The sequence below is a fragment of the Oryx dammah genome, unplaced genomic scaffold, assembly GCF_014754425.2.
Source record: "Oryx dammah isolate SB20612 unplaced genomic scaffold, SCBI_Odam_1.1 HiC_scaffold_26, whole genome shotgun sequence".
NCBI classification, from domain to species: Eukaryota; Metazoa; Chordata; class Mammalia; order Artiodactyla; family Bovidae; genus Oryx; species Oryx dammah.
The window spans coordinates 16,238,774-16,262,415 of record NW_024070210.1 but is presented as its reverse complement, the minus strand read 5'-3'; the positions used below and the strand labels follow the sequence as shown (position 1 = coordinate 16,262,415).

At 45.1% G+C, this 23,642-nt stretch overlaps 1 protein-coding gene across 1 annotated transcript; it reads left to right on the top strand.

Annotated features, from left to right (window-relative positions):
• Positions 1 to 300: 300 nt before the first annotated feature.
• Positions 301 to 23,136, top strand: BATF (basic leucine zipper ATF-like transcription factor). The gene is made up of 3 exons (XM_040226059.1): positions 301 to 795; positions 3,094 to 3,198; positions 22,544 to 23,136. Exons 1-3 carry the CDS (start codon positions 733 to 735, stop codon positions 22,751 to 22,753), a joined length of 378 nt encoding a protein of 125 aa, XP_040081993.1. The 5' UTR covers positions 301 to 732; the 3' UTR covers positions 22,754 to 23,136.
• The last annotated feature ends 506 nt before the right edge of the window (positions 23,137 to 23,642 follow it).

Below are 23,642 nucleotides of genomic sequence, written 5' to 3'. Positions count from 1 at the left end.
CCACCACCCCTTCTGTCTGTCTGGAAAGGTCTGAGCCCTTGGGTCCCTTCACCCCAGCCCACCCCAAGGCAGGAGAGACAGAGAAGGCCCCCCCATAAGACAGGACAGGCAGCCGCTTTGGTGAAAAACCAGAAAGAAATCCCAGCCCATTGCTTTCATTTCGGTTTAAAAATCAAGTCGGCTGACAATGGAAATTCTTTCCTTGCTGTCCTCTTCTTTCTGCCCGTGTTGACAGAAGATGGACTTGCTAATTCTGGCTGGGGTTTTTCCCTCCCTGGGCTGTTTTTCTCTTTTTATCTTCATCAATTGAAGTGAGCTGTTCTGCCTTTCAAACTGTCGGAAGGCCTCTGGGGTTTTGTGTATCTTTTTTTTTCTTTTCTTTCTTTCACATAATTCGGTGAGTCTTTTCCCAGATATGTATTTTCTCTCAATTTAACTTCTAACTTAAATTTCCGCCCATGTGACTTCCAGCGCGAGTTACCAGAAACCACAAGAGAGAGAGAGGGCGCGAGCCCCAAGGCAAGCGACATGTCCCTGTGGGGAGCAGAGCCTCTGCACCCCGGAGCGAGGAGGACGCAGGGGTCAGGGGCGGTGGCAAGGCGGGCAGAGGAGGGCCCTGCGGAGGGGGGTGGGCTGCTGGCCCGGGGGGAGCAGTCAGGAAGGGAGGCCGGCTGGTGACAGGGGAGCCCCGAGGCGCCTGGGGCTGCGTGGAGAGCCCGGAAGACCGTGGCCATGCCTCACAGCTCCGACAGCAGCGACTCCAGCTTCAGCCGCTCTCCACCCCCCGGCAAACAGGTAGGGTCCTGCCTTTCCCTCCTCCTCCCTCCTGATTCTCCGGGGCAGCAGGAAGAGGGCCGGGCTTCCTGGGCCTCTGCCCAGGGACGCTGAGGGGCCAGGAGATGGCCGGAGCATCCTGTTAGACTCAAGGGCTGCAGGGAAGCCGTGCATCTAGGACGGAGACCCTCATCCTTCCGGCCCTCCTGCCAGAGGATGCTCTCCGCGTCCCCTGATGGTACCCATCGCCTTCACCTCACCTGGGATCCCATCCCCGGAAGCTTTCTAGGAAGCCGAGAGGGGAATGGGAACCAAATAACTCTGGTCTCTCAGAAGAGAGAGTCTACCTTTCCTCGAGGTGGTAGCAGAGTGAGTGGGGAGGAGCGTTGATGCGGGCTGAGGGCACGCACGCCCTGAAAGCTACCTGGTTGCCCAGGAGACAGCCAGCAGAAGAGGAGAGGAAAGGGATGGGGTGGGGGGAGGCAAGTTAGAAGGAGGAGGACCCCAGTCCAGCTCCGAAGGATCTATCTTACCTCCTAGCACAGAACCTGTTGCTGGCACAGGAGGGGCGAAGGGGCCTGGAGGAGGAAGGAAATGAATCAGGAGATGGTTCTGGGCACTTGAAATTATTCCCTTGTAGCTCAGCTCCAGGGAAACTAGAGAGGTGAGGGTGGAGATTCTGGGTGTCTAAGATTGTAACTTCCAACTCAAAAAATTTCAGCTTGAGGGTTGCTAAAAGAAAAGAAAAGAAAAAAACAAAAACAAAAAAACACTACGAGCATACTGGCTGCTTCCCATCTCCCGGGGCTTTCTCCTCATCACATTCCTTGACAGCCCTCTCCACAGGAAGCCCTCTCTCTGCTCCTCCAGTACAATGGTGGAGGACAATGTCTTCTCCAACTCGGGGTTTAAAAACTGCCTTCTTTCCTTCGCACGGGTGTTCAAGAGGGTCTTGAAAACGCTGCAGCTCGAATAAAAGTATACAAACATATACTATAGCTTCTGTCATCAATACCTGACAGAAGAGAGGCAGGTTAGGAAGGAGTCCTAGTGGAGGCCTCTAGAGGACAGACACTGCAGCCCTCGGCTCGAGGCCGCATCGAGCTGTTCAGATCGCCTGGACGTCTGCGCTTTTCTTAGGAAGGAAATTACTCATGGCTTTCGTGCTAACCCGGCTCCCCAGCCTCCTGAGAGGAAGAGCACTTCCTTCCTATCTAACCCACTGCCCTCTGACTGCAATGGCCTGGAAGTACTGGGCCCGTTGGTGAGACATATGCTTGGGAGGGCAGACTCTTGTCCTGGGAACTGTGTCCCTCCAGCCTGCAGGGATGTGAGATGGCACACAGCTGGGGGTGTAGGAGGGTTTCGGTCAAACTTCTACACTTACCCTGTAGCATCTGGGCAAAGCCAGAGCTAACCTAGCACACACCCATCTGTGGGAGGCACTCAGATGACACCAAAGGTCCCCGGGTCCTCCTAAGCACCCGTCTCCTACCTGCCAGGGCCAGGTCATCTCCGTCGTTAAAACTGTTCCTGGTCTCCACTTTGTACTAAGCCTTGTGCTCAGGGTGCCCTGGGGGATGTCAGGGTCACTGAGCGTAAGGAAGGGAATGCAGGGGACAAAGAGGCAGATCTGGGATGGGGACCTCAGACTGGGGCAGGGCTGGGGTATAGGCAACCGAAGCCCCAAGGGGTCACACCAGGGAAGAAGTAGTTGGTAGTGGGTGAGGGAGTGGCTTGGAGAGGCATCAGACTCAGCACTGGAGAATGCAACTTGCCAGAGTACTGTGAGCTCCTGGGCAAGCTCTTTGAGCCTTTGTTCCCCCATGTAAGATGCAAATACTCACATCAACTTCATCAAACCAGGGGGTTCAACGAGAGCACCTCAGGAAAAACACTTGCACAGAAGCAAGCACATAGTGAGTGCTCAACAACGTTTCAGAAAAAAAAAAAAAAAAAAAAGAAGGTCTAGGCCAGAAGTAACAGGGTAAGGGTGGAGCAGCCCTGAACAGGAGAGGTGATGAAACATACTTCATCGCCTTAACCATCTTTTTCCAAATTCAGCCCTCCTGAGACCTCAAGCTCTTTTGCAGTCTTCCTGTACCTTCTGGCCAAAGCTACAGAGACACAAGAGAGTTTCACAGAGTGTGGGGAAGGGTTCCCTTTTGGGTTCAGCCTTTTGGTCACCAGGGTGTGGACAGGCAAATAACGATGAAGAAATGGAAGGGTGGACGGCAGGATACCAAACACCATGAGAGGCGGCTTCAGCTCAGAAGAGAGGAATAGACTCCCCTAATTCTCATCGTCTCTGCTCTCCAGGACTCGTCTGATGATGTGAGAAAAGTTCAGAGAAGGGAGAAAAATCGCATCGCCGCCCAGAAGAGCCGGCAGAGGCAGACACAGAAAGCCGACACCCTCCACCTGGTGAGTGTTCAGACCTCTCTTCATCCTCTTGGACTGTAGGCTTTACTCCCCACCAACCTGTGGACGCTGGGACGGAGCCTTGAGTCTGCCTGTGTGGAGATGTGTATGTGGGGGTGTCAGTGGAGGGTGAGGGATGCAGGTGGAGTGGGTGCATGGAGAAGATTCTGTCGCAGGAAATGGGCCAGGAGGCTGAAAGAGAAATGGCCCCCAGGATGGCATGTGGAGGAAAGGAGCTGAGTGTGGGCAGCCCAGAGTCTGGTGGAAGGCAGATCCACTTGCTCAGGGATGGGACAACCTCAGAAAGCTCCATCCTGCATGGACCCAGACAGCAGAAGTCACGACTGCCTTTGGGAGCAATTCAGAAGGTGTTATGTGCTTTGGGGGAGTCTGTCATCTCACAGTGCTAGGAACACGTGTATAGTCCCATCCCCTGGGAGGCCAGCGGGGCGGCCACTCCCGACCCTGCATTTGGGACAATGAGGTCCACAGGGTGCTGCACCCCACAACTTCTTTTCTGAACATTATTAAGGTTTGATTTCAAAATTTCTATTTTGATGATATCCCAAGATGGTCTGTGAATGATACAGTTGCAAGTGCATGTATCTGGCACAGTCATCATCCTGACTGAGTTGCCTCCAGTCTTGCACTTTCTAGGGAAGCCCTGACCCCTGGCTTGAGCAGGGGCCTTGGGCGATCAGAACTGGATTTCTCCAGCAGCGCAAGATCCTGGTCAGTGTTTACAAATCGTGGCTGTGTGCTTGTTACAGAAAAGTCTTCTCCTCATCTCCCTCACCTTACCACCTTACTCTCTTCACCCTGCCCTTTAATTTGCTCCTTTTCAATCAACCCTTATTCCACTAGCTCCTTTCTCTTCTATCCCTTCAGCCCTTCCTCTAGCAACACTGTCCTTTCTCATCCTTCCCCACGCTGCCCCCAACTCCGAACCATTCCCAGACCCCTAGCATCTCAGGAATTCATTCCAATGATAAAAAGGGGAATTGGCATAAAAAATGAATATACTTATATTTACTTGAAAGATTAGCCTGGTAACTGGTCAGTTAAAGAATAACTGTGTTAATCCCATCAAGGAAAAGTAAGATGCAGTTTTAGGTAAAAAGATACCGTTTTTAACTTTGTAAGGAAGCAGAGAGCAGATAGTGTGAAGATCTCTGATTGGTTGCTCATGTTTTATTTGAAATGTATTCAACATGTCTTCCAATGCATACTAATGTAGTTTTATACTCATGAATATTTGTTGAAAGAAAGAATGGATGAACACTAAGTCTGTTCTCTTTGGTAATTGTGATCAGTAGTGTAAATGTTAAGCTGGTGGTGGCCCTGCTGCTGATAAGTTTTCCATGATTTCACCATGGCTTAGGGGCTCACGACACTCCAATTTACTCTTTTAGGCTTGAAAAATCTATGATTGCTCACTTTGCCTCCATCAGCATCTGATTCTTATTCAGCATTCTTTAGAAGAAGCAAATAAATAAAATTAGTAAGGATAAGGTCTATCTTTTGGTATAAGTAGACAATGTTCTGAAACTGGAAATCTGCTATAGGCTTTATAAGTTTGAAATATTTTTAAAAAAGGAAATTATGTATTGCTCAGCAGTGCCACCATCATAAGGACATGGTGTGAGTCCCAGTTCTGCCATTCACTGTCTGTATGACCCACCTTAGACTGTAGAGATGTTCTTTACCTCCCTTAGTTGTAGTTCCCTTATCAGGAAAATGGGACAATGAGTACCTCATAGATAGAGTGCATATAAACAGCTCAAGCTCAGTCTTCCTAGGCATAGCATAACTGTTCAAAAATTTTAAATATAATAAGAGTAATATTAAAGATAGTTATCATTATAAGAAATAAGACGACTACAACTAAGGTTTTATGCATCTGAATTTATATTTATATATAAATCACAGGATCTCAGGGCTGAAAGATTTCTTAAAGGCTGGAAAGTTCAGACACACTTTTGATGCTCAAGAATCTCTACAACACTCTCTGGACATGATCCCCAAAGTATGCCTATCACGCCTAGTGATGGAGAGCCTCCTGCCTCCCAGTAGGAGCAGAGGAGTCTTTCCTAACTCAAGCTGTGCCTCTGTCTCCCTGAGAACTCAACCCCCTGGTCTTTCTTCAACTCATGGGGACATATCAGTGAGGATGACATGCATGCTTCCTTGCTAAGGCAAGGTTTTCAACACTGACTCTGCTGCCTCTCTTTGCAAGAAAAGAGTTTGAGCCAGAAGATGTAGCCCATCTGATTATACTAGTCAAGACTATACCAAGATACGCTCTGGGGTTTGGGAGGTCCATGGAGACCCAAGTCAGGTAGTCACCATGTCCACACTCAAACCCCTGGCCTCAGTCTCTAGAATGTTCTCGTCTTTGCCATACCTGGACACAGACTCCTCCCCACTCCTTTCTTCTGAGCACCATGGCATTCACCTTCACTTTTCGACCAGTGAGTAGGACACCTCAGAGTTTATACAGCAAGCCTGTGTGTTGCAACCAATGTGACTTATGTTTCTTGACTTTGGGTAGAAGCTTTTGGTAGCAACATATAAATCTGCCACCATCAAGCAGAGGGTTTGGCTGTGATCTGAAATTTGGCGGCAACATACAAATCTGCCACCATCAAACAGAGAGCTTGATTGTGATCTGAAATGTTCATTTCCTCTCAGACAATAATCACCTATCTTCTGTATCCATTATCCTCTTAATCATGTTTGTGATTCAGGTAGAAGGCCTTCTATTTACCACCAGCATTCTTAGGGTTGGGTGCTTGGTGTGCCCTTGATTCCTTTCCATGCTTGTCTCCACATGTTGAGGCTCTGGAACCATTCTCTGGCCCAAAGACACAGCCGTAGGACTCACCTAACAATATGTAAAAGACCAGGGTTTAGAAAGTACTGTGGTCCTAAATAAGGACCACCTTTGTGTATGCTAGCCTCTTAGATGCTGGGGTAACAACTGATTTCTCGGTTTCAACTTTGTCACTATTATTTCTCTTAAAATAGCAAAAAAATTATTCTGTTTCTCCAGTGAGAGAGAGGAATACCTATTATTTATCATTTTCAGTATCTATCCTATAAGTGATTTGCATCAACACTCTGTATGTAGATTGCTTTTATAGCAGAGTAGGGAAGCTGGTACTTTCAACAAGTGGTTTAACCTCATGCCAATGTGATAACATCTCTGGCCTTGACTACCACTCACATTAACCAAATCAGGAGGAGCTCCTTTTCATAATCGTAATATCAACAGTGTCCACATTCAGTCTGTTTTGCCGCACCTTGTGGCATGTGGGATTCTAGTTCCCTGACCAGGGATCGAACCTGTGCCCCCTGCAGTGGAAGCTCAGAGTTCTAACCCCTGGACCACCAAGGAATTCCCCCACATTCTGTTTTTTAATTCTCATTTGTTTGGTGTCTCACACAGCACTCAGCACACTCAGTTCATTTTCTCCCGCAGTCAAGTGTAGAGTCCGTTAGGCGTAGTAAAGGTATTGATTAAAAAGGAGAAAGTCATATTTTGAGCCATTCACTTTCAAAAAGTCACTAATAAGTGAATCCAAGATAATCAGCTAAAAACTATTAAAAATAATAAGAACCCAGTCAGCTTTCAAAGTTAACACAAAAAGTAATAACTTTTCTTATGCAAACTAGATTTAAAAATTTAATAGGAAGAAAGATTCTATTTACAATACCAAGAACAGCAAATGAAAAGAAGGAATAAATTTAACAAAAAAAATACAAGGTTTAATTGTTTTAAGCTTCAAAATTATTCTAGGTGATTTTTTAAATTTCAAATAATTGAAAAAATATGTCTTATATAAAGATAGCAATTTTCCTTAAATTAATTTAGAAATTTATCTAATTTAATGTGATCTCAATAAAAAAGGATTTTCTGGGTATTGGAGGAAATTAAATTAGATATTCTAAATACCTTGTGAAAAATAACCATGTGAGAATTTCTAGGAAAATTATTAAAAAAGAGGGTAATTAGAGACAATTCGCTGAATAAGATATTAAAGTGAATTATAAATATAGAAATCAAAAAAATGTGGAAAAGATAGAATATTGGACAGAATAGAACAAGAATATTGGACAGAATAGAACATAGAAGTAGACCTCCAAACAAACTCAAATTTGAGACTCAAATACAAATAGACTCAAAAACAAATAGACTCAAATTTGTGTTAGTTCCTAAGACACAAGTAAAAATGCAAAATGTCTAAGATGGCATTTGAAACAAGAAAAAAATGAAGTACTCAATAAATTGTGTTGGGAAAACTGGTTGGTCATCTGAAAAAAAAAAAAGCTAGAGTCTTCACTTCTTTTACAATGCATATAGATTAAATACAGAAAAAATTAAAGACATTTGAAAAATTAGCATTAAAAACATTTATCTTGGAATGAAGTCTTCCAGATAAAATGAAAAACCCTGAAGCCATAAAGGGAAAGATTGATACACATTTATCAATAAAAACCATATTTTATACATAAGTGGAAATGTCTATACAGTTCAAAGTACCTAATATGTAAAATCAAAAGCAAGTGAAGACTGGGAAAAATACCTGCAACATATATGACCAAAAAAGGGCATATTAGCTTAATATACAAGAGCCCTTATGAATAAGAAAATGATCTACAAACAAAAGAAAAAATGAATAATAATAAGAATAGGCAATTTATAGAAAGAGAAAAATAAATGGCAAATAAATACAGAAAAGCTGCTAGACCTCAGTTAGGAAAATGACAGTTAAAGCAACAGTTACATTCTCTGCCAGACTGACAAAGACAGAAAATGTTGCTAAAAGACCATGTTGCCAAGATGATGGTGAAGCAGGTACCACCACCTACTACTGGAAGTATAATTTGGTGCAACTCCATTAGGGAGCAATTTGACCATGTCCAAAGTTACCAGTGCGCATACACGGTAACTTGGCAATTTTACATCTAGGAATCTGTTTACAAACATATTCACAGATTACACAATTATGTATATGTAGATATAATCCTCTCTGCATTGCTTGTCATAGCAAAGACAGGAAACAAGCAAATGGTCATCAGTAAGAGACTCATTCAATAAACTAGAGTTGGTTTATTCAGTGGAATACCACGAAGGTATTAAAATAACAAGTTAAATCTGAATGTGCTACTCTGAAAAGATTATCAAGCTTCTATACTCTTAAGTGAATAAGTATGAGTCTGGAGTATAGTTTTCTTCCATGCGTATCTTTAACGAAAATAAAAACACATATGTGCATATGCATATAAGCTTAAAAATTTTCAAGTAGGTTTTCCCCCCAAGTTGCTAATGATACATATTTCTGAAAGTAGGACAAAAGGTCTAACGCAGAAGAGAGATACTTTGCATTTTTGTACTTTTTAATATAGTTTGGATGCTTTTATTATGTGCTTTTATTTATATAATATGGATATTAAATTCCCAATATAGATCATTATTACATGTGCATTAGAATGATTTCTTTTCTAATTTGATCTCAAACATTGAATAGTCTTCCACTGTTTTATCCCTTGAACATCGTGCATAAATATCTCAGTCCTTTGGGACAACAGTCAGTTGGGATTTCTAATGAGTAATCTTAAGGTCTCCAGCACTAAACAAGCCACTGTAAGGGACAGCGAATCAGTTTCATTTGTGTGGTTATCTTGGTAATTGTAGGATACTTTGGTGCCTTGTAGCAGGAAGGATTTTCAGTCTGTGTCCCAGGTCAGTGGGAAAGAGAACTGAGATCGATTGAGAAGCTGTGTTCATGAAAAGGCTAAAAGTGGAGGAGGCAATGGAAAGGCAGTAATATTAGCCCAGAGCTATGATGTTGACAAGTCAGATCTGGCCTTGAGGATGGAACTGGAAGCAAAGCAGAGTTACAGGGTCAGATCTGGAAGCTGGAACTTCAGATACTTAGATTGGAGGAGGGATGTGTGTTTGCCTGGGGCCGCCTCTAGTGTGAAAGATCTCATACTAATTTTAAAAAAAGAGAGAAAGATTTAAAGGTTCAGGGTAGATCTTTAATGTCATATATAGCAAATATCAGGAGGGTAAATTATGTCTGAAATTAAGCTGATGCTGTGAGAAATAAAGTTTTTATAACTGGAGGAAAATTAAGTAATGGAAGAAGCAAAGCTCAGCAAAGATGCTCACTTCTCAGGCCCCCTTAGAAGGAGAGTGTTGTTCTTGGTCTTCTGGTAAGGCCTGGGCAAGAAGATTGTTTACGGTTCTTTCTCATTCTATCAGGTTTTTTTTTCCTCCCTCTAGGAAAGTATACCATAAGTTTTATTGGTATAGAGAAGTCATAGGTAAAAAAAAATAAAGCAAAATGAAAACCACAGAAAGAATGAATGTTCTTACTAGTTCCAGCCTAAAGAAGTTCAGTGTAAAATCAGCGAACTATCCATGGAAAGGACATTTCTCTTGTGCCTCTGCTGCCCTGAACTTCTTTTTATTAAAAACATTCATTGAACACACAACTATATACCAGGCACTGTGTGTTGTGTGCTCTACCTGCAGTTATCTTGTTTAATCTGCACAAAAACCTTATTTTGTCATTCTTGTATTAGGTTAAGTAACTTGTCCAAGGTCACACATTTTGTAACTAGGTCTATCTGACTTCAGAACCCATCTTCCTAACCACTAGGCAACACAGCCTCATCCTTTGGACTCTCGTGAAGACTCATCCTCCTTGAACCCCTTCCTGAATTTTTTTTCTTTTGTTCTTTAAGCAGCATCCTTCAAAATTGACACTTTCTCTCCATTAGGCCTAGCTGAGAAAATTGAGACCATTTTTAAAGAAAGTTGTGTAGCAATAAATATTAACATCCTGCTCTTTGGTGGAGCAATTCCACCTACAGGAGTTTGAAGAAAAAATGATACACAAAGATGGCCAATTCATTATTTGTGAACAGTATACACTTTATCCGGAGAAGGCGATGGCACCCCACTCCAGCACTCTTGCCTGGAAAATCCCATGGACGGAGCAGCCTGATGGGCCGCCGTCCGTGGGGTCACTGAGGGTCAGACACGACTGAGTGACTTCACTTTCACTTTTCACTTTCATGCATTGGAGAAGGAAATGGCAACCCACTCCAGTGTTCTTGCCTGGAGAATCCCAGGGACGGGGAAGCCTGGTGGGTTGCCGTCTTGTGGTCGCACAGAGTCGGACACAACTGAAGCGACTTAGCAGTAGCAGCAGCATACACTTTATCAATACTCTAAAATTGGACATATGCCCAGCTATGGAGATAAGTATATTATGACACATTCATACACTAGAATTCTATGCTATCACTAAAAATGAGTAAGTGGATCCGTATTTATCAACACAGAAAGATGCTAATGACATGGCATTAAGTGACAAAGAATATGCAGAGTATAATCCTCTTGATGTAAACTTTGTGGTCTGGGGGCATGTTTGCATGTATAAGAGATGTCTGGAAGAACAGTCTTCAAAATGCTAACTGTGGCTACTTCTATGTGGTTGAGATTTGAATAAGTCACCTTACTCCTGGTACTTTTCTGTAATTCTTTTTATTATAATAAATGTGTACCGTTTTAAAAATCAGAATAAAAATTTGATGATTCTCATTTGGGAAGGAAAAACACACAGAGGAGTTCACCTACCCCACCCCACCCGCAAATGCTTGTCCTACTAATGAGGGGTCAGTGTGGTTACGGTCAGCAGGCATATTCGGCAGTATAAGGAATTTCTGTCTGAATTCGATTACATGTCCCGGTCAGAGATTGGTGGCACCCACTCAACTGAAGTCTTCATGAAGCTGTTTTCAGTGGCTACCAGACTACTTTCTCTTGGAAAGGATGAGGGAGTCTCACCAAACGCCAGGCTGCTCTGGGGTATTCTCAGTTTCCTCTGTAGGACTCAGTCAGGCCCCCCGAGTCCTAGGGGGATTCCATAGATTGGTTCCACAGGACAAAGTCCCCTTCAGACTGCGGAGTACCTGTAGGGGACCCTGCCATGGGTCCATACGGGAGTTCGTAGAGGGACTAACTATAACTGTGGTCATGCCCCCTTCTTGATGGAATTGCAGAATTAAAAAGAAACTCAGAGATGCTCCAGGCCACCCTGCTGTATGTATTACTGGTGAGGATGCTGCTGTCTTCCTCAAGGACACCCAAGAAACGAAACCTCTTGCCTTCCCACCACTTGCTTTTTTGTGCCCCTTTGCTGAGCAGCACTTTGCTCTGCAGATGGTGTTGCTCTCACATGTCCTTTTGCAAAGGGTGAGTTAAGAAGTAGGCCATTAACCAGGACATGTGAATAGTCCAGACACTGTTCGGCAACAGAGCCCAAGCACATAGTAAGAGACCAGAAAGGCAGAGAGTCCCAGGTTGAAAGGGGCTAAATTTAAAAGTTCCTTTATTTATTTATTTGGCTGTGCTGGGTCTTAGGGATCTAGTTCCCTGACCAGGGACTGGACACCGGTCTCCTGCATTGGGAGCTTGGAGTCTTAGCCACTCGACCACAAGGGAAGTCAAAGTTCCTTTATTTAAAAAAAATCTTAAAGGTGTAATCCGAAATCAAAAGGACAATGACATACTAGGGGAATATTTCTGTCAAATTAAATAAACTCAGATTTAATACTTACAGTATAGAAAGAACAGCCTTTTTAAGAAAAACCTCAAGATGCCAATAGGTAAGTGGGCAAAGGCTATGAACAGAAAGCTTACGTAACATTTTTTTCCTACTGAAATGAATATAACCCAATTTTCTATTCTGATTGTGAAAACAGTACACACCATGGGTTTCCCAGCCTCGGCAATATTGACATTTTGAGTTGGACAATTCTTTGTTGTGTGTGTGGGAGGGGGTTGGTCTCCAGCTTTGTAAAATCTAAAATCTACCCACTAGATGCCAGTAGTACCACCTCACCTGTCTGGTTATGAAAATCAGAAATATTTCTAAATCTTCCCAAATGTTCCCTGGGGGGTCAAAATTGTCCTTGGTTGAGAATGCTATTCTAGGGAATACATTTATAGAAATTCATTTCTTCTTAGTAATCAATAACTTGTAACATTAAAATGAAATTAAGAAACTTTCCAAAAGTTTGTTAGCAAAATAAGTTATTTAAAATTACAACACTTGGGACTTTCTTGGTAGTCCAGTGGTTAAGACTCTGACCTTTCACTGTCCAGGGGGTATGGGTTTGATCCCTGATTGGGGAACTAAGATCCCCAGTGCCATACAGAAAGGCAAAAAAAAAAAAAAAAAAAAAAATCACCTAAAATTATAACACCTAAATCCCGACAAGGTTGTTGTAATAATTAATATATACATTCATGGCCAATGACACTATATATCTTACACAACCTTTTATAAAAATACTAACCAAGGACTGCAAGATGTTCACTATACCATTATTTATAACAGTAACCAAAATGTTCAGCATTAGAAAGCCACTTAAGGTAAACTGTGGCTCATCCGTTTGTTGATGTAGCCATTAAAATAATAATTATATGGTGATTTTGTAAGTATACTCTAAGTATATATACAAATTTGTATTTTCTTTTCTGTCATAATTTTGTCACACTTACAAAAATCACCATAATTATTATTGTAATGGTTGTATCAACAAACAGATGATTAACTGTTTGCCTTACATGGCTTTCTAATGCTGGACATTTTGGTTGCTATTATTTGTTAAAAAGGACAAGATGGCAACATGTACAAATGAAAAGGGTTGTGTTTAGAGGACTAGAATCATGGGTGGGTATACTTTTTAAAAATATATCTTTAATGTATTTATGTTGTATTTTTTTATTAAAAAAAATAAGAAAATGGTCAAATAGACCCTGAGTGAATTCTGGTGGACCCTGAGGATGAGAACAGCAAGGGCATCCCTGAGTCAGAATTTAGGAGAAAGGCTTTGGTAGGAGATCTCATAATTTATCTTCCAAACAGGGACATTTTTGAGAGTGAAAAGAGGCGCTAGTGAAAAATTACACGAGGACCATACTATGAACTGGGAGTGTCCCAGTAAACATCTGGTCACACTAGATTGAGGGGAACCAAGGAGGATGACCTAAGGCTCTTAGGAAACTCACGAGTAAAGATTTAAGTTCAGAGCCAACTAGAGGGGGCTAGATTCCTGGTGCTAGAAGGCAATTTCCTGCACGAGATGACCCTGTTACTAAAATATTTTCCAGTTACTCAGCTGACACAAAAATATGCCTATTGCTAAGAGGGTGCGGTAGTCCAGAAAATGACAAAAGCAAAGGCCATATTCCGAGTACTGGAGCTCATGTCGACAGAAATGATTCTTTCTGCTGTACGAGTATACATGAAATGCCTCCTATGGGCATTTTTTTTTTTTTTCCCTAGGTGCTGAGAGTTCAGCAGGGACAAGACAGACTAAGTCCCTGATTTCAGGGACTTACATTCAATCAGAAGTCACACTGGAAAATCAACTGACCAATTGTTATTTACTAAGGAAATGGCAACCCACTCCAGTGTTCTTGCCTGGAGAATCCCAGGGACGCAGCCTGGTGGGCTGCCGTCTATGGGGTCGCACAGAGTTGGACATGACTGAAGTGACTTAGCAGCAGCATTTCACTAATCACACAAAGTGAGGAGGGCTTCAAAGGAAACCAAATGGTGCAGTGTTAACAGTGACTTAAGGACAGGGCTGGGAATGGTGTCAAGGAAGGTCCTTCTGAGGGCCTGACATCTGAAATCCAATAAGAGTCATGGGAAGGAGCCTGGGAAGATCTCGGGAGAGAGTGCTATCTGCAGAGCCTTCAGGCCAAACTCTGTAGGGCCTGTCAAGGGTCAGAAAGATGCCTTGTGGGGCCCAGGACTGTGAGCTCAAGAAGAGGAACTCGGCGGGGGGGGGAGTGGTGGGACTGGCCCCTCCGCCCCCGGGACCCGGAACCAGAGGGGGTGGGGGTGGGGGCCTCAGTAAAATGAATTCAAATCCAGTGGGGACAGGGGAGAGGGCAGATATCTGAACCTAAATTCTGATCTACAAAATGTAAAGCAATTACACCTCACTGGGCTGTTTGCAAAATAATTCGAGAGCAAATGTCAAAAGAAAGCAATAGGGCATTTGTCAGTTTTGCATTGGAGAGAAGATTTTATTTGTTTAATGCAGAGAGGCCAGTATTTTCCTATAAATCAATCACATGAAGATATCAGAAGTATTATCATATATGAAAATGTATGCCCTTCTTTCCAGTTGCTTATACAAACTTTAAGAACACTGTTTCCCTGGCTGGGTTTTTCACTACAGTTGGGCAGGTCTCCTTTGCTTCGTTTGGTTGGGACAGTTTAAGTTGAGGCCAGGGAAATTGCATGCAGGGTTCTGACAGTGCTGTAATTCAGCTGCCTCCACTCCACAGCTTCAGTCTGGGGAACAAAAATGTTGCTAAGCAGGCCTTAAAAAAAAAAAAATCTCTCACACTCGTTTGTGGGCTTCCCTGATGGCTCAGTTGATAAAGAATCCACCTGCAATGCAGGATACCAGAGTTCGATCCCTGGGTCGGGAAGATTCCCTGGAGAAGGAAATGGCAATCCACTCCAGCATTCTTGCCTGGGAAATCCAATGGACAGAGGAGCCTGGCGAGCTATAGTCCATGGGTCACAAGAGTCAGAAATAACTCAGCGACTAAACCACCACCAAACACTCATTTGTAACTAACTCTTCTAGAGTTAAAAGTAGAAGCAATAAATGTACTTAAATGCTTGGTTAAACACTCCCTGAGAAATTTCATGGATATCACAAATTTAGCAGACTCTTCAAATGCAGGTCTCAGATTTTGGTAAATTATTACAGACTCCAAGTTGGCAATCAAGAAACATGATTTTACTGATCTCTTCACTGTGTGCCAGGCATAGTCCCAGGATAAAGCACTCTCTTTCACTCCAGACTGTGTTTTGTCCTTCACTGAGGATGAAACAGTGAAGACAAGGATGGCTCCTGTCCTCACTGAGCTTAACAATCCATAGGACAAATAATTTGATGAAGTTATCATTAAAGAGATTCCGATAAGTCCTCTACCTCTTGCCTTTCTGTAAGAGTGAACTATTCTGGGCCACTTGAAATTTTCACCAACTATAAGACTCTTTGCCTTAAATAGCCATTTATTTTAGAAGAAATTTTGACTTAGAAATATCCTCTTCCTTCTTTAAAGTTCTTTATATTTATATTATTTATACTATGTTACACAATAAATACATTTAATAAAACAAAATATAAGTAAATATATAAATATGATATCATAAATTTAATAAAATCAAACTATATATTTATATTGTTTTATTATTTTCAAGAAGAATCTACTATGAACATACTTCTCAAGCTGGTGTTCATTAAGCTCACCTGGCAAGTACTTTTTTAATCTTCATGCCTGAACCCAGTCTGGAACAATTAAATTGGAACATTTCAGTAGTAAAATCCAGAATCAAGGTTTTTTTTTTTTTTAAAAAAGCTCTTCAGGAAACTGCAGTGTGCAGCTAGGGCTGAGAATTGGGGAGTTGTGACATTTAGAAGTCTGTCCGATGCATGTGATACAATGTGTGGAGTGAATTGGGGCAATTTTGTGAGTAGATACCCAGACACTCTGTTCCAGAGACTTGGAGCTTAAAACAAAACCAAAGAAAACAGTTCAGACCTTGATGTTGATGGAAATTATTAGTTTGTTTTTCAAAACTGGACGATATCCTTTCTAACTTGAGGTATCAGTCAGGAGTTATAGAAAAACTATCCAACAGAGGCATCAACAAGTCACCTTTTGTATTTTAGATTTTTCTCAAATAAGAAGTTTAGAAGTAGACAGACCAGGGATAGTACAAGAAAGTCATCAAAGAACCAAGCTCCTTCTCTCTTTTGGGCAGTCATTCTCAGGATGGGGGGTTTCATCCTCAAGGCTGCAAGATGGCTCCTGAATCTCCAGGCATCAATCTGTGTCCAGAGAGGGTAGCCTTTGTCTGGTGAGGCTTTCCCTTTTATCCTCAGGGAAGCGAAGCTTCATCCTCTCCCTCCCTGTATTTCTGCTTATGTCTCATTGGTCAGAATCTGTCACATGGTCCTATCTAGCTGCAGGGGAAGCTGGGTAATTGAGGAATTCTTTTCCTAGCCTTTCTAGAGGAAAGCAGGGGTAAGGAGTTCAGGATAGACGTTGAGTGAGCGATCTTACAGTGTTTCTCATATGTGAGGTCAATGCAGTCCTGGTCCTGAAAGCCAAGGAACAGAAAAGAGGACCCCAGGCAGGGCCGTAGGGGTGTGGCTGATGCAGTTAAGTGTCAGCGAATGACCAGGTGCTGACTGTCCTGGAGCTTCAGCTTTAAGGCTCAGAAGTGATTTCTCCAGAATTCAGTGCAAAGACCTGTGGTTTAGTGATTCTTCTCTCCTCCTCAGGTGAGGAACAGGAGTGGGGCTATTTCCCCAGGATTGGTGGGGGACATAGCATAGATCCCACCATGGCTTGGGACGTGCCCTACCTCTCGGTTCACAGACTTCTCCGGGAATGGTGGGCTCCAGCCTCGTTCTGCCTGGGAGGGCAGGGAGGTGGGGGGGTGTGTTGCAGACTGCTGGGAATTGAACCAAGAGCTGGGTGTGAGCTTCACACACCACTCTCGTATTGAAGTGTGGGTGGGAGCTGAAAGGTCACCCTACCAATAACTGCAGATTCTGTTGAGGAGAAAAACACAGGGACTATTTTCACCCTTCTGGAAAGTGTGATTAGAAAACTCAAGGAGAAGGTCAAGGCATTAAACCAGACCTGGCAGGAAGACGCTCCAAGCCCTGCAAAGGAGGCCTGGAGAGTCCCCACTAGAGCCTTGGGTTAGAGTTTGTCCTTAGCCTCGGTCCCAACTGGCTTCCCTCTGGGGAGGGGACCTGCCTGGGGATTCCCCATCATTCAAGCGCTCTACAGTGACCCCCTGCTTGGCCCCTCCACTAGGGAATTTCCCAGAATGTTCCCACACCCCCAAGAAACCTCCTTCTTAGCCACCCCCAAACTGCTTGTGGTTCATGGTAAGGGCGGCACCAAGTAACCTCACAGGTGAGGGTGAATTGTGAACATTAGCATCTCAATTTGCATGAGGCGGGAAGAGAGGGAAGATGAAATAGGAAAGTCAACCAGGCTGAGGCCCCAGAGGAGATAATTACCAGCTATCATAAGATTTAAGCAGACTTCAAAGGCAAGAGAAGATGGTGGGCACAGGCTCTGAAGGCAGACAGTCTTAGTTCAAGTACTGGTGCTACAACTGACAAGCTGTGTGACCTTGAACAAGTTACTTAACTTCTCTCTACCTTAGATTTTCCTCTTCTCTACAATGGGGCTAGTAATATTATCTACCCCATAGGGTTCTTGCAAAGATTAAGTGTAATGGTAACTGTAATGTACTTGGCACATGGTATCACCCAAGAAATGTTAGTCATTATTAATTCAAACTGGATTATTTGTTTAAATTTTTGGTTTCTACTATCTATCTCGTATACATTGAGTCTACATACCTCTGCTTCCAACACACAACTACCCTTTCCAAACAGTTAGAGGCTCTAGTTGGCTAATACATACAGGTAGTTCATTTAAAATCTGAAATATGTGAGAGTTAGAGAGGGCTTAGACTTCTAATCCTGTGGTTTTCAACATTCACTGCACATTAGACTTCCCTGGGGAGCCCTTAACAACTCAATGCCCAGGTGCACCGCAGCCTGATTAAATCAGAATCAGGCATCAGTAAAACTTTCCAGGGATCCCACTGATCCTAGTGTGTGACCAAGGTTGAGAATCAATGTGTTGGTCCAGTCTTCCTGGTTTAAAGTGAGGCAACGGCAGCTCAGAGAGGAAAAGGATGTCACCGAGGGTCACCCAGCCAGAGCCAGGACTAAGACCCCTGTCCACTGTTACCTGATGGAGCCCACCACCCCCACACCCCCGCTGCCATGTATTCCAGACCACACTGTGGTCTGGGGATGGTCTGGCCCCAAGTCAACCCTCTCACAGAGTAGCTGCACATTAGACTCCATCCCAGCTCAGGGCAGGAGGTGATGATTAGCTCTGTTGGAAGAGTATGACCAAGAGTAACTCACTGGAAGAGTATGACCAACTCAGGGTTCTTGTGTTGTCTTGGAGGATCACCAAACCAAGACCCAGTTTTCTCTTAGAAGGCTAGTGATCTTAGTGACTCCAGAGACCCTGAGTAGTCAAATCTCTCAACAGAAGCAGTGGGTGGGCTAAAAGGAGCACAGGACTGAAGATGGAGAAGCTGAGAGCCCAGCCCTGCTCTGTATCTACCTGGTTCTGGGCCTTTGGATCAGTCACCCACTCAAACTTTCTGGACCTCCGAGAAAATGTGTCTTTTTATTTATTTTTTTTTTTACTTTTTAGTTTGTATTGGCCTAGAGCTGATAAATAATTTAGTTGATAGTTTCAGGTGGACAGCAAAGGGACTCAGCCATACATACACATGTATCCATTCTCCCCCAAACTCCCCTCCCGTCCAGGCTGCCTCATAACACTGAGCAGAGTTCCTTGTGCTATATGGTAGGGTCTTGTTGGTTATCCATTTTAAATATAGCAGTGTGTGCACGTTGATGATACGAATGAACTTATTTACAAACAGAAACAGATTCACAGACTTTGAGAACGAATTTATGGGTGTGGGGGGTTGGGGGTTGGGTGGGGGAAGAGATAGTTAGAAAATAAGTGTCTCTAGGTGAATCTATAGCTCTTTGTTTCAGCAGCTGCTGCCACCAGCCTGTACTCCTTTAGGGATGGGAGTTGGGGGTTTGCGCAATAGGTTTCTCCCAGGGTCTCAGTTGGCCTCATCTGTAAAATGGAGACAATGATAAGGGCTGGCCGTACATAGCCACCTCAGAGGGTTATTGCAAGGAGCCTAAAGGATCTGCATGAATCCCCAAAAGTAAAAAGCAGGTTATGTGGAAGCCCAAGGGCAGCCCCGCTCCCCCCGCCCCCCACCTTAGGAGAAGACACATACATTAGAAGCTAAAATTTACTTTCTAAATGTTACTTTCCTTTTCCCTTGCTGAGTTCTCAGTTTCCAGGCCCTATTGGGAATTCAGGGGGAAGTTAGAGGGGCTGTGATCATGGTACTTCTGGGTAGAGAGCTGCTCCCAGGTGTCCCTAAGCCAGGTGTCCCTGTGTGAACCCTTTGCAGGGCATGCTGGGCCCCAGGGAGGGTCAGAGTGGACCTAGGCTGGGCAGGGGCAGGTTGGGATGAGAGCCCTAGATCAGCCGCTTGCTTCTGCGAGGGAAGTCAGGCTCTTCCTCTGCAAAGCGTCTGGCTGGCTGCAGGGCCCCTGGGCTGGCAGTGCAGGTTTCTCTGGGGCCCTGGCAGGAAGCAGTCTTGCTTCCCAAGGTAAAGACAAGTTTCTTGTCGCAGCTGGTTGTTTTCTAGTTAGAGGCCACGGTGGTTTTGAACACTCCCCTAGAGCTCCGGGATCTCCCAGGGGCAGGGAGAAGGAGAGGACAAAGCTGGAGCTCAGCAGGGCTGGCTTAGGGAGGAAGAGCCCGCTGTCACTTCCCGAAAGCTGGCCGGCCTCTGGGCGGAGAGAAGGTCAGAGCGGTTGGTCCCTGCGGCCCGCCTACCCGCCCCTCCCTTCTGCCTCGGGGTTTGCCCAGGCTCTTCGGAGCACAGAACTTACAGTAAATGTTGTCACCAGTGGAAACTCTCAGAGGGGGCGAGGAAAAGGGCTAGAGGAAGGGGCCAGGACTCCCGGCCCCCAGTTCCCGTCTTGCCAACGCCCCCCAGTCTCATTTGTTGCTTTATCTTACCTTTTGGTAAAGAGAGGGGATGCCCTCTCTCTGGGATGTGCCCGGAAATAATCAAATGGTGAGATGAATGAGCTGGTCACACCTTGCAGAAGCAGCAGCCAGTGCCCCTGTCTCTACCATCGTGGGTCTTGGTATCCCAACTCCCCATCCTGTTTTAGAGATGGAGTTTTCCTTTGTATCGACCTGGACACATTTTCTAGCCCCGGGCCACACACAGGAAATGCCAGGCTGAGGTTGAGCACGCTAGCCTCTGTCCTGTACATACTGCCGGAAGCTGCCTTGATGGATAAGGCCACGTTCTCCTTACCACTTCAAAAGAACTCCCATTTGCAGGGGTTAGGGCAGTCGGCAGTGTAACTAACTCTCTCATTAACCTGAAGCTGGTTTTCTAAAGCAAATTTTAAATGTCAAGTTATCACACATATGCTCACTGCCTACTGTAATTCTGAGTCAACTTCTGATCCATCGGTTGATGTCATCAACAAGCACTTGAGTTCATACTCCATGCCAGGCACTTAATAAGTGGTTGGATAGTTAGAACACATTTATTATCACATTTAACATTACTAGCTATTGTTTTCAAACTTGTCTGGTGATTAGAATAATCTGGGGCATTTGTTAAAAATTCAGATTCCCAGAATTCAAATCTCAAATTCCAAACTCACTGAGTTCAAACCTCTAGATTTCAGGAAGTACCTGGAACTATATTTTTATCAGGCCCTCAGATTAGTTCTAATGTCACGGCAAGCTTGGAAAACATTAACCTAAGTGAAACAGAACAAGAAAAATAAGACCTGGAATCCAAATATTAGGTCACTTTTTGAACAGAAATGTAATTTATTTGCATCTCCAGTGCCATTTTTTTCTTCTTCTGTGGGTACCAATGATTAGCAAAGATGGTCTATCTGAGTCAAGGAATGTGAACATTAAAATCACATTGGAAATGCAATTCCCCTGGTTTTCTGAAGGTGGGATTGTTTTCCAGTAAATGCTAATTACCAGGGTGTAATTGTTGATTGATTAATGATGTGATCGGTAGTCAGAGCGCATTACCCTGAGTCTTTCTTTTTAAAATTTCTTTGGCTGCGCTGAGTCTTTGTTTTGGCACATGTGCGCTCCTCTCTAGTTGTAGCACACAGGCTTCTCTGGTTGTGGCATGCAGACTCAGGGTTCTGCAGCATCTTAGTTTTCCAACCAGGGACTGAATTCACATCCCCTGTATTGGAAGGTGGATTCTTAACCACTGGACCACCAGGGATGTCCTGAGGTTTTCTGATTAGCATGTATCTGATGGTTCCCTGAAGCAAGGGGTAAAGGTGTTTCTGGAAAAAAAGAAAGCACAGGTGCTGGGCCACACCCGGAGTTCTACAGGACAAGCTGCTGGGAGAGAGAACTCTGCTGGAGTTTGACCATTTATCATTTAGAAGACCCCAAATGTTCTAGAATCTGGGTGACGTAGACAGTTAACCAAGGATTCCATTCATAAGACAATGCTGGGAATGTTAGGCGAACACACCAGTGTAACAGAGCAGAAACGAGTGAAATTAGTATAAGTCAGTCTCACAAACTCTATTCCATTTTTGCAGCTCTGGCTGGTCATGCACTGGCCTGGACATGCACTTGGCACTCTCAACTCTCATATACACTGATGGAGACCTATGCATATACCTGCACGCAAAGGAGCACACTCATGCAATTCACACATGCCTTCACACACACATATCTCTGTTAGTTGGGACCGAATGCAACTGCCATTTTCCGAGGTCAAAATAAATATCAGCAATTTCATATGGTTTGACCTAAACAGCTATGCATATACATGTTCAAATATACATGTATTTATGCAGATGCACGGGCTTCCCTGGTGGCTCAGATGGTAAAGAATCTGCCTGCAACACGGGAGACCTGGGTTCGATCCCTGGGTTGGGAAGATCCCCTGGAGCAGGGCATGGTTACCCACTCCAGTGTTCTCGCCTAGAGAATCTCCATGGACAGAGGAGCCTGACGGGCTGCAGTCCATGGGTCGCCAAGAGTCGGGTGCGACTGAGCACAGCACAGGACTAAGCACAGAACACAGCACCGCACCCATCCACACACATGACACGTACAAATACACACGCACGCGTGCACACGCTCGCATGTGCAGAAAAAGTCACCGATGCCCTGCCTGGCCGTGCTGCTGCTGCTAAGTCACTTCAGTCGTGTCCGACTCTGTGCGACCCCAAGACGGCAGCCCACCAGGCTCCCCCTTCCCTGGGATTCTCCAGGCAAGAACACCGGAGTGGGCAGCCATTTCCTTCTCCAATGCAGGAAAGTGAAAAGTGAAAGTGAAGTCGCTCAGTCGTGTCCGACTCTTCGCGACCTCATGGACTGCAGCCCACCAGGCTCCCCCGTCCATGGATTTTCCAGGCAAGAGTACTGGAGTGGGCTGCCATTGCCTTCTCCGCCTGGCCGTGCTAGTGGAAATCTAATGCGGAACTCCCACTGCCTCCTCCACGCCCCGCAAGCTTCCCCTGCGCCCTGATAGTAACCTGCAGTGTCCATCCTTTTCGCTTACAGGAGAGTGAAGACTTGGAGAAGCAGAACGCGGCGCTGCGGAAGGAGATCAAGCAGCTCACGGAAGAGATGAAGTACTTCACGTCGGTGCTGAGCAGCCACGAGCCACTGTGCTCTGTGCTGGCCCCCGGCGCGCCCTCGCCCCCCGAGGTGGTGTACAGCGCCCATGCCTTCCACCAGACTCACGTCAGCTCCCCGCGCTTCCAGCCCTGAGCTCCCCCGAGCGAGGGCGAGCAGAGAGCAGAGCCTCCGTCTCCAGCTGCTCCTGGGGCCTCGGGAGGGGCGCACAGACTGTAGCCCGGCAGCCCTCCTCCGTCAGCGCCCTCTCCCCACCCAGAGAGCCAGAGGCTGAGGCCGGACTCCAGGATCGAGAGCCCGGGGACGGGAACTCGCGGCAACTGGAAGTGTGTGCAGCCGCCCGCAGCCTGGCCGTCCGCCTCCGGGGGCCTGGACCTTCAGCTGGGTGGGAGGCCTGACCCAGAGCTAGGTCAAGCATGATGCCCAAGTTCAGTGACCCAGAGGGAAGAGGGTAGGGCAGGCTTATTTTTCTAAATAAATGTCTTAAAAGAAACCAATCTGGCAAGGGGTTGAAACCTAAAGTTCTGTGGGGTTGGGGTCATTTTTTTGGTCCTTGGGCTCGGGAGCCCTTAAAGGTCTGGCGACTCTGCTCATACGGCTCTTTCCCACGGCTTGTTCATCTACTTGGGAAGCTGGGTTTTCTCAAAGCATCTTCAGTTCTTCCTCTAGGCATCTCCATCATTTCCCTCCCCACATTGCCTCTATGTGACCTCCCACTTTCCATGCCTCATTGCGTGATGCTTTCTAGATTGTCAGCTCGAGACGGTTCTAGGGTCATTCTCTGCAGGAGAGAGGGGCTGGTGCAGTAGAGTGGGATGATCATTCAGGCTGGTACTCACCTCTCACAGGACTGCGCTGACTCAGCCCCGTCCAGACGGCCAGCCCTGGGGGCTGCTGCATGCCTGGCCCCACGCCAGGAGCACCAGTAACTCAAGGAGCACCTCACGTGAAGGCAAGGCTTTCCTCTCTGGTGGGGCAACCCGGGTTCAGAGACAGGCACCAGTGTCCTGCTGAGGACTCCACC